This window comes from Arachis ipaensis, chromosome B1 (assembly GCF_059453495.1).
Source record: "Arachis ipaensis isolate K30076 ecotype BB chromosome B1, ASM5945349v1, whole genome shotgun sequence".
Lineage (NCBI taxonomy): Eukaryota > Viridiplantae > Streptophyta > Magnoliopsida > Fabales > Fabaceae > Arachis > Arachis ipaensis.
The window spans coordinates 11013322-11025535 of NC_142436.1; the positions used below are offsets into that span (position 1 = coordinate 11013322).

General features: G+C 29.1%; 1 protein-coding gene across 2 annotated transcripts; it reads left to right on the forward strand.

Annotated features, from left to right (window-relative positions):
- Positions 1–469: 469 nt before the first annotated feature.
- LOC107616527 (uncharacterized) lies at positions 470–4815 on the forward strand. 2 transcript variants are annotated; one of them, XM_088501003.1, is made up of 7 exons: positions 470–1355; positions 2011–2077; positions 2618–2685; positions 2835–2922; positions 3240–3373; positions 3597–3695; positions 4552–4815. In XM_088501003.1, the coding sequence occupies exons 1-7, from the start codon at positions 528–530 to the stop codon at positions 4627–4629; spliced, it is 1362 nt and encodes a 453-aa protein (XP_088357129.1). In that variant the 5' UTR covers positions 470–527; the 3' UTR covers positions 4630–4815. The 2 variants fall into 2 exon arrangements, with proteins under 2 accessions (XP_088357129.1, XP_016173967.3); XM_016318481.3 differs by having other exon boundaries at positions 2618–2664; positions 4552–4809.
- Positions 4816–12214: the final 7399 nt, after the last annotated feature.

A 12214-nucleotide genomic window follows, 5' to 3' on the forward strand; every position in this document is an offset into this window, starting at 1 on the left:
GTCTCTAATGAAGTAGTCATGAAATAGCTTCCACAGAGTCTGATGTCTTTGCATAGTGGTCATTGAAAGTAATAGTAATAGATCTTACCAGAGTGAATGCTTGAATGAGATAGGAATAGCTTGGTTTCTTCATGTTTATTTCTTTTTTTTATATACATATTATAATAATAATATATTTTAAAATGCAGAACATAAGTTAATTATATAAGGTGGGTACTCCCATGAAGATATTATAATTGTCTTCATGTGATGATTTTTCTTTTTGACCCTTAGATGATGGAGTGTAGGGTTAGATTTTGATATGTTATAAAAGTGTTGTTTTTATTTGAAGTGTGGCCAAATCAATAAATCACACTTTTATACAAAGCATCTTCATAAAAAGATGTTTTTTACATCTTCATTTGAGTAGCTCCCATTATATAATATTGGTAAACGAAGCTTTCTTGGAAATTTCTTCCAAACAAGCATGAACAAGTAATTTGGACTAAATAAGCTCAAAATTTCCAAAGTTGCAAGGCAAGAAAAATATGGTGCAATTGAGCAAGCAAGAAAGGTTGTGGAGATTGGTAAGTGTTGCTTCAGCCGTAATTGGATTAATCTGTTACGCTCTCAGCTCCTCCTTCAACCATCTCTTCGGAAACTGGAAACCATGGAAGATCATTTTCTACACTCTCTTCAGTTCCATCACTTTCCTCGTCGCCGTTCTTGCAAAGGATTGGAAAAAATCAACAACTCTTAGATTCATAGCAAGCAAGTGGCAGCGGTTCAGAATCATTCGGTTCAGATCTGTGACTACATTCTTGGTTATGGTCTCCACCACCGTCTTCTCCTTCTTCTCCGATAGAGCCGCCGCAGAGGTCGCAAAACCAGATGCACACAACGTGGTTTCGTCTGTTGCTTTTTCCGCCATGTCACTTAGCTTGTCAAGAAACGTCCCCTTTGAATTCGAGGAACTCATGTACTTCTTCATGGGAATCTTTATAGCTCAGATGATGAAGATTAAGATGCTGTTGGGATTTTCTGTTGGAGTAGTGCTTAGCTTTTGCTTTGTGATTCTGCATTCTCGTGTAGATGAAGCTCATGATCGAACAGAAAGTGTTGGAATCCAAGATGAGCAGCTTCAAGTGGCCATTGATGTAGCTTCACTGCAAGCCAGTGGTGAAAACCAAGGAATCACGTGGGTGATGCAGCGGGTCCGGCAAGCGGCTCAGAGATCTGGAACCCGACCCGAATCAATCCGGGTTGTGGCGGTCTCCAAGACGAAGCCGGTTTCTATGATTCGTGAACTTTACGACGCAGGTCACCGCTGCTTCGGCGAGAACTACGTCCAAGAAATTATCGAAAAGGCTTCTCAGGTTCCAGAATTTTTTTTCCATATTAAGATTTTCACCTTTGTTTTCTGATCATTTATTTTTGTTTGAATAATGATTAGCGGCAAGAATCTTTTCAAATGAAATCAGTGCAATTAATTTGTGTTAAATCAATTTCAAATGGCATTGCTATTCTTGTTTGAGTTTAATCTATTCATATAGGTGGAAGAAATATAATTTAATACAGGTGACCTTACATGAATTGGTCTAATAATTTATTAATATATTAAAAATTAATTAAAAAATACATAAAAAATTGTTAAATTTAATTAGACCATAATTAAGATATAAATACAATTTAGGTTAAGAAATTTAGTTAAATACGTTAAATTATTTAATAATTTTTTAATTATTATTTTGATATAAAGATATTTTTATGTAAGTAGCTATTTAGTTATCTACGATTATAGGGTGTGCAAAAACGTTTTTCTTGCACCTCATTATTTATAGTAGACATAGAGATACGGTTGATAATATAGTGTAATAAAAATTAAACTGAGTTTGTACTTGTGTTATTTTTGCGTGTTTTAGGTTGACATTAACATCTTGCCTCGCTCAATTCATGTAAAATACTTTGTGCCAAGTGATTCTAATCCTTTGTTAGTTGGGACGATGACACGTGCCTTGGCTTTTAATGCAGCTTCCGCAAGACATTGAGTGGCATTTCATTGGGAATTTGCAAAGCAACAAAGTCAAACCGCTTTTGAGTATGATTCGTTTCTTCAAATCAATGTTTCTTTTCTTTTCTTCATTCTATTTAACTATGGGAAAGTTAGCATTTTAGATCAACATTTCGATTGGTTCAAATAGTTCAATACTCATTCTCCTTGTAAACAATCCTAGTGTCGAGTATTGTGAATAGAAGCGACTAGAGAACTTGAACGTACTATTGGTTGATCTGCTTGGATCAGATTAGTGGGGTCGAGTATACTATAATAGAAATGATAGCAATTTGGTCTCAAAATTCTTCTCTAATTTAATGATGTGTCTCATGTAGAATGCCCTTTACTGGGTTTCTTTAAAAGATTCTCACTAGAAAGCTTTGTCTTTAATATAATATGGCATTATCACTGCTGCTTGTTTTGCGAATATGCATAAATTCAATGATTTTGTGAACCTATTTCATGGACTGAGTTTGAGTTCGGACTTTGTTTCTGTACTTGTGATTGACTGCTCTTTAGCATATTAAAATTTGTTTATTCCTTTCTTCAGTATCCTTAGACTAGGCCTTGCATGGTTTATGTCAGGTGGAGTTCCAAATCTGGCCATGCTCGAGGTGGTCGACAATCAGAAGGTAAAGACTTGTATAATCAATGTATGGTGTAGTTCTTGGAGGTATGAATTCATTGTTGTTTATTTTATTTTATGCTTGTAAACTTCATGTGTGTTCAATTGATGAGGTCTATACCTTCTGACTAGTCAAATTTCAATTGTGAATTTTTCTTGTACCTTTGGTACTGGCAGGTGGCAAATCATCTTGACCGTATGGTTTCAACCCTTAAAAGAAATCCGCTGAAAGTCTTGGTGGAAGTAAATACAAGTGGAGAAGAATGTCAGTTTGGCTTAAACTAAATGAGTTTCTCAAAATTCTTGTGCATAATCTTAGTTATTGCATCTCTGGAATTTTCTCAACTTGTTTTCTTCCTATTTCAGAGCCTTCTTTAACCCTGCGTTATTTGTACTGCATTTTAACTGATATGTATTCTTTTCTTATACTTTCACATTTGTAGCTGCTCCATTATTATTTGTTTTTCAGAATGCATCATATCTTACTTTATCTACATAAATAAGCAAATTATGGTTCTCTTCTCTTATTTCTTACATAATAACATAATATCTACTTGTATATGTGATTTCATAATTTTGCAGCCAAATCTGGTATTGATCCTTCCAATTGTGTTGATCTTGCTAAACATGTAAAATTGAGTTGTCCGAACCTTGTGTTCTCCGGCTTGATGACAATAGGGAGGCCTGACTACACCTCAACTCCAGAGAACTTTAAGGTGACAACTTCTATTCTATGTCCAAAACTTAAAATGATCTAATTTCTTATTTACTGGATCGTTTCCATTTCAGTGTTATATTTCTCATTTCTTCTCTTCCTATAGTTTCATTGGAATTTGACCTGAATTTTTGTATTCATTAGCTTGATTTTTTTTGTGATACATTGTCCAATTTCCAATTTATATTATTGTTAAAAAGGCTTTCTCTTCTGTGAAAAATCAGACCCTATCCAATTGCAGAACTGAAGTTTGCAAGGCACTTGAGATGCCTGAGGAGCAATGTGAACTGTCAATGGGCATGTCCGGCGATTTTGAGTTAGCGGTATGATATAGCCTATAATCTATTTCTTTTTTCCTTGGTCCTGCTTAAATCATTAGCATTCGGGTCCTTTTATTCGTCTCGACCTGACTCTGTCTATGTCTCCCAAGGTTTTTTTCCATCGCTAAAGCTATGCTTGTTTACAAGCATAGAATGCAAAAACACAAAATTGTGTTTAGTATATGAGATATAGACAGAGACATTACGTCTTTAGACACTGAAAGAGTAATTTAGGATTTTTTTTTCATTCCTAAGCGGCTAAGACCCAAACTGTGAGGCCTCCATTTAATGGAATAAGGCACTTACCACTTTAACCAGTTCCATATTATATTGGTTATTAGTGCTCTAAATTTATTCAGCAACAAACTACAAACTACTTTTTCTTTTCATTGCATGATTGCATCTGATTTCCTCACAATTATGAGTGCTTTCTATATTTCAAGGGAAGGAATTTGACAGCTATAATTAATTAATTAGAAATGGGGTTCTTTAATTCTTTTGTTGAGTAATAACAGGAGTTAGAGATTGTTATGGTGAGACAGGCATATTTCTTATGATTAAATATGATTGGTTGTGCAGCATTTTCAAAATATTTACCCAATAAAAAGAAAATACTTGCATATAGATAAGTTAGTAGAGGTGCCCTTCATTGTTTTTGAACCAGTTTTAGAGGTCATGATCAACTGATATTTATTTACCAAGAATTATTACTTGTATCAATTGTTCCACAGTTCCAGTTTGCATGCAATTTATTTATTTTTATGGGTCAATCATGCAACTAATTCATGTTTTTTTTTCATTTTTATGTTTTTTGGAGATTGAATTTATGTGGTTATATATACATTTATTGCCTTTTCAGATTGAAATGGGTAGTACAAATGTGAGAATTGGGTCCACAATATTTGGACCAAGGGATTATTCAAAGAAACAAGAGTAGACTCTTTCTTGCATACACATGCACATATGTAAATTTTATTGTACTGTATTCATTTTCCTTGACAATTATGTAATTAAATTTGTAATTATTAGAACAAACAGCTTATAAAGAATGATGTCTATAAACAAATGATATTACCTCTGTAGTTATACAAGTGCAGAAGTATCATGTTGCTTATAGTGACAAGCTTAGTAAAATCATAATATGTTTCGCTTCAAATTTTAAATCAGGATTACCTTGAATCGCTTGATTATAGTTTCAAACTATTGATTACTTGAGCAAGGTAGACTATGCTAAGTCATTCCAAAACACTGGTGTTTCAAAACAGTAAAGTAGCTCCCAGCAGCCCAAAGATAGTGGAATTTTTTTTGGTCGTCTAGGGTATTTTCTAACCCTAATTTGTCGCAGATTTGATTTCCATATAAGAGTTTGTTGCTAACTAATGAATTGTTACATGCTAAGGGTGGGATTCAAACCTGACACTTGTTTAACCGGACAAGTGGGCTAATCACTCGACTAGCCCAGATTAGATAAGACAGAGAAATTTATTTTAGATCATTTGGACGTCTAGGAGAAAGATCCAAAAGTAGATGAAAAATTAAATATGAACTATTGATTATAGACAAAAAGTCTAAAATACTCTATAAGAGATAGTCAAACAAAATCTATGAATAATAGGTATATTGCTATTATTTAATCTATGTAATTGATTTTACCGATTTGGATTAGACTTTGTGGATGTTGTATATAACACCAATAAAATTCGAACTTAGGATCTCATGCATACCAGTTAAGTATATAACCACTAGACCAAAGCAGAGAGACATCTCATGTTCAAAATTAAGCACTGAATGGATTTATATCCTGATTTTACCTAAAAACTATGCTTTAGGATAATTATAAAGCTTTTAGATTTCATTTATTATTTGGATTAACTAATAAAAAAAATTTATATCGTACATTGAAAATATGTTTAGTATCTCATAAAAAATTTATTATAATACTGCAAACAAATTTAATTATTATAGTAATTAATTTTAGGGTAAAATATATTTTTTGTCTTTAAAGTTTGGTAAAAGTTTTAAAAATATCCCTAAGTTTTATTTTGTTTCAATTTTGTCTTAAAAATTTTCTATTTGCATCAAATATACCTTTGATAGCTAAATTTTCAAAAAATTTAAGACTAATCTAACAATAATGCATAAAAATTATACTTGATTTGCTTGTGTTGAGGATTGTTCTTATAAAATTATTGTTGAATGGGTCTTAAATAATTTAAAATGATGCAAATCGAAAATTTTCGGGACAAAATTAAAACAAAATAAAACTTAAAGGTATTTTTAAAACTTTCATCAAACTTCAAGGATAAAAATTATACTTTACCCTTAATTTTAAATATATATATATATATATATATAGTCAACAAAAAAATATGCATACTAATTTTTTAATATACATCGAGATTTTTTTTAAATTCACATATGCTTACACTATAAATTAGTGAAAATTGTAAAAGAAGAAAGCAGATATATAATTCATTATATACATTACAAAATTTATTATTTGTAGTGAAACACTTAACCAACTATATATACACACTATAAAAGTTATTTTTTTTTTTATCAAGACCAACTCTAAATATTAAAGACTATATTTTAATAGTATAAAAATAAAGTATTAGATTAAAATATTGGTTAATATCAACGAAATGTGTTCGTCCAACAATCAATTCCGTTGGATAAATCAATTAGGGATCCACACAACTGTAATTAATTAGGTTGGATTTATTTATTGATATGGGGTACCGAGACCAGAAACATACAGATATAAAATCATATCTGGCAAATAAAATATAGATAGAGATATTGTGTCTAAAGACATTAAATTAGTGTATTTAGTATATTTTGTGTTTATTCTGTCAAAAAGAACACAAAAATACTATTAAGAGACATAATTTATTTTTTATTTTTTTTTTCATTATTTTTATTAATTTTTTATAATTAAATTTTTTTATTATTATATTTTCTTAAATTTTTTAAATAAAAATAAATTAGACCTTCATAATTTTTTTTAGTTTATCACCAAACAAAATATCAGAATATTAATTTTTGGATATCTATCATTTATGTCTTGTTTTCAAAAATAAACGCAGTTTTAGTTTTTTTTTTTTTTTTTTTGAATTCTTTTAGAAGGAACGTAAATTCAAATTATCATGAGAAACATCTAAAAAGTAATGAAAAAATTTCAAAATCTAACACCAAATAATAACAAATATCCAAAATCAATGTAAAATAATTCTAAAAATTCAAAAAATATTTTAAAAATTTCTAATAAAGAGAAACATCCAAAACCTAAAAAAAATTACTTACCAAAATCTTTTTAAAATTCTAAAACTTAACAAAACAAAACATCCAACAAAATATTAAAAAAAAAAACATGCAGAACTAAGAAAAGAAAAATATAAAACTATTTAAAAAATATCCAAAATTCAAAAAGAAGAAACATCCAAAACATAAAAAAAAGAAACATAAGAAATTTAGTATAAAGAAACATCCAAAACCTAATGAAAAAATTCAAAATCTAAAAAAAATCTAACACTAACTAATAACGAACATCCAAAATCCAAATCATTGTAAAATTACTTTAAAATTATAAAAATTATTTTTAAAATTCCAAAATTTATTTTAAAACTTCCAAAATCATTTTAAAATTTCTAATAAAAAAATATTTGAAACGTAACAAAAAAAAATATCTACAATCTAACAAAAATGAGATATCTAAAATAATCTTTTTAAAATCCCAAAAGCTAATAAAAGAAGACATCCAATAAAACATTGAAAAATGAACATCCGAAAACTAAGAAAAAAAAAACATCTAAGACTATTAAAAAAAATCCAAAACTCGAAAAAAAAATGCAAAACATAAGAAAAAGAAACATCCAAGAGTAGGAGAAAGAAACATCTAAAACTAGTAGAAAGAATCATCCAAAACCAAGAAAAAGAAGAAGAATAACGCGGGTGTTTTATGCGCCCCGTGGAGGAGGCGTGATCCGTGGCCTTGTTCTTTGTCGAAACGTGAGTGGTGGCCGATGGCGATAGGAGAAAGGGAGTCATTGGCCGGCGGCACGAGCAGCAACGGTCTCACTCGGTTTTCTATGCTGCGTGCATGCGGCAGCGGAAGGAGGGCATTAAGTTCGCAGAGGGAGGGCGCTGCGTGCGTACATGCAATGGCAGAGAGAGGACGCTGTGTTTGCGGAGGGAGGCGAGGGAGGAGACGCTGTGTTCGTGCATGTGGCGGTGGGAGGGCACTGCGTGACTATGGCGGTGGTCGATAGCAGTGGTAATAGTACACCCGTGGCTATGAAGAGAAGAATAAAGATTTGTGTGGTTGTTTCTTTCACTGTGTATTGTCAATAGAGCGAGAGTGAAATTAGGATTAATTATTTTTGGTATTTTTTATTTTAATTTTTTTGAATTTTTTTTAGTTAATTGCACTATTAATTGTTTTTTTTTTTATAATTAAAATGGTAATTAATTACCATTATTTCTACTAGATTAAAATGACAATTTTTTTCTTTTAAAATTGCATCGAAACCGATATTTTTATCTAATTAAAATAATAATTTTTTAATTTAAAATAGTATTTAAAACTACCATTTGAACATGTTTTATTCAACTACTCACAGATCATTGAAATGTGGCATTCCAATTTCACTTTTGAGATTATAATTTAGTCAAATAGATCACACTAATCACTATCCTCTCTTAGTAGAAATTACGGTTGTTCAAGTCCCTCCACTTTAACTACTTCTGTGTTTCCACTTTAACTACTTCTTTGTTTACTTGCTTGCTTGAATCATTGATGGCTTTAGAAATGCATATATTTTGTTTGTCTTGTCATGCAACTTATATTATATATATGATTATGGTATAACATATATACAAATCAAATGGGATTCAATTTGACACGAATATCCTAAAACCAAAATTCTTATATACATGTTTTATTTTGGCCATAAATATATGTAAATTGAAACTATTTAATTCAAATTACTATATATTTATGTAAATCATATGCATTTAATTCGATTTACTTAATATGGGTGTAAATCAAAATATTGATTCGATTTACCTAAAGTAGGTATAAATCGAAATATATTGATTTGATTTATCTAAAAAGATTATTTATAATTTAGATTGAAATATATTGATTCAATTTACTATGTTTTAAGGCTCTAAATAAATACTGAATTCAATTTACTAGTATATTGAGGTAGTGATATAAATTGAATTCATTTAGTTCGATTTACTAAGAGAAACAAACTATATAAATACGATCAGAATGTTAGGAGTTCATTAGAATGGGGTTCACAATAGCTGGTGAAAATAATTTTTTAGTTTTTGTGCACTACAGAAGGACAATTAAGAAAAAAATGCGAGAAGGAATAAATTTTATTAATAAGAATTCGTTGAGTGTCTTTATCAAAATTCTAACAAACTAATAAACATTGCTACAGCTAACATTTGTAGTTTAAAAATTCCAACTAACTTAATATTACTAACATTTCTGATCTACCTTGAAGAAAAAAAAATTATTTACTAACATCTTTATTGATGCTACCAGTAATATGGACAACTCCGTCTAATCAATAGATACGATTTTGGTCGTCTTTCATGTCCGCAGTTTTGAATCTTGTCGCATTGTAGTCTCACTTTTCTCTTCTGGTGGGTGTGGATGGTGGAAGAATTTGTGAATTGTAATTCGAAACAATTTATTTCGAATTGTATATATAGGTAAATCAATGGTAAATCGAAACTATTACATTCGATTTACTAAGTGGTACATTGTCTATAAATCGAATTTAATGAATTCGATTTACTATGAGCTATAAATCGAAACCACTTGTTTCAACTTACTGTGTGTTTTAAATCAAAACTTCTTGATTCGATTTATTATGGACTAGCTTGTTTCAACATTTTCTCATACTAAATTGAACCTAATAATTTTGATTTACCAATGTGCATACTAATTCGAATCTATTTGATTCGATTTATCTTATAAATGCAAACGAAACATTTATAATTTGATTCCATTTAGAATATTGGTGTAATATTGGATTATATTTATTTTTTTTATGTGAATTACCCTATAATTTAATTAATTAAGCAATGAAATCTATGCTATTGACCATGTATTTATATTCTTCATAATTTATTCATATTATAGATCATGTTTAGATGAAAATTAGTGAACATGATATATGTATTCAGTAAATCCCTCTCTTTCTCTTCTCTTCTCTCTCTTTTTCTCTATAAGATTGATGCTGAAGTTGATGATGACGATGATATTAAGGTTGATGATGATGATGCTAAATTGCTAACACTAGGTGGAGAATGATTTTGAGGAGAGATATTTGCTAAAAAGTTTTTAATATGAATTTAGGATAAGGTATTTTTAAATATATTGCCTTTTTGTTTTTTTTTTTCCAAAATGTGAAGGACTGTTTTAGAAAAAAAATAAAATTTAAAAGTCTGATTAATTTTTTTTAATTTTTTAAAATTAGAAATTAGAGAGTCCAATTTTAATTTTAAGTTATTAAATTTTTTGAAATAAAAAATTGAAGAGTCTAATTTTAATATTTTAAAATTTTAATTATATAAAAATTAAAATCCAAGAGTCCGATTTTAACTTTAAAAATATTTTAATTTCTAAATAGAAAACTGTAAGGTCTAATTTTAATACTATTATGCAAATATTTAGCAATTGAAATTTATAAATAATAAGATATTTTAACAATTATAATTATTTAAGATGGTTCAAAATTTAGATTCTCAAAATGAAACCTACTCTTTTTATGAATATCAGTTGTGCATCAAAGTCTTACTTTATCAAAAAAAAAATTTACTTAATAAAATAAGGTTAAAAACACTCCACAAAATTTCGAACAAAAAAAATTTCACATGAATTTAGAGTAAAAATTACAAATTACAAAAGAAAAGAACTTGATAAAACAAAATTTAAAAAAGAAATAACTTTACAAAAGATAAAAAATACAGAATTGTAATGAATATAAGAAACATGTGGAAGGAAACTTACACAAAAAATTAGTTTAGACAAATCGTAGAAAGTCACTGAATCTGTGAGAAAATAAGTGTATTTTTGAGTAAAATTTCCAACTCTTCGTGCATTATTTGTCACCAATCACTATATTTATAGACATCTTCAACCAATCAAGTCTTGCTATGTCTCGACCTTCATATACTTTAACACTAACTATTTCTGCTAATCATAAGTTTAATAACCGCTCTGCTAGCTTCATTCTCGGCCTCCTCCTTGTCAACACTAATTCCATCGAATTCCCTTAACCGATTTCCATGTCATCGACACAACCAATGTTGACTAAGAAGTACTATAAAATTTTTTAGTGTTTTCTAAATTAATTGGATGGTCCAATTTGTAAAAATCATATCAATGTAATACATATTCTGTATGTGTGCATTTCACCTATTAGTTAGCCGATAAAAAATTACTTTGTGGAATTTGGATGAGGTTGATAATAAAAATGTGGATTTAAGTATTTTCTCATCAAACAATAACCAATTGAATGTAAACCCCAAAAAAAAAAAAAAACCAATTGAATTTGCCGTCCCCTTAGCCTTGTTAATGAGGGTTAGAAGCTCACCGATTTCACATCATTTTATTAAATTAATCATAGATTAAAATAAAAATAAAACATTTTGCAAAAAATAAATAATTCACCATTTTTCTTTTATAAAAAACAATATAAGGAAGGAAATGAGAGTTGAAAACAAATTTCAAAGCTAAATGAATAGGGCTGGCAATACTAGCATACCCGTAGATTCTACTCCAACCGTGGCAATTGACCCGTAGCGAAGCGGGTTGAGCAGTGAAGTAGGATCAGATTAAAGTTTATATCTAATTCTACTCGATCAACTCACAGTCCTGTTATATTATATGCAATTAAAAATTATTATACATATATACTGAAGTTGATAGAAATCAAACCCACATCTTCTTTTTTTTTTTTTGTAATTTTAACGTGAATTTTATCATGATTTTATTACTTTTAATTTTAATATGAACTCAATTTTATATTTTCTATTTTATTAGTATGTTTATGAATCATAGAATAATTAAATATTGTGTTTTACCTAAAAAATTGATTTGTTTTGGATCAAGTATGATAGGATCGAGTGTGAAATTTTAGAGTGCGGGTAGAGTTAAGGTTAAGAGATTCTCAACCCGCATGTAGGTAAAATTGAATTTTAGAAATAACTTAAATCCGCGGGTAAGGTTAGTATGGAGTAAAAATCCTACCTTACCCTACCTATTGTCAACTCTATACATATGTAATGAAGTTCATAGAAATCAAATTCACACCTTTTTTTTTTGTAATTTAAAAATAAATTTTATTATGATTTTGTTGCTTTTAATTTTAAGATGGACTTAATTTTGTATTTTTTATTTTATTAGTATGTTTATGAATTATAAAATAATTAAATATTATATTTGATTGAAAAAACTGATTTGTTATAGATCAGATCAATTAGGATCGAGTGTAAAA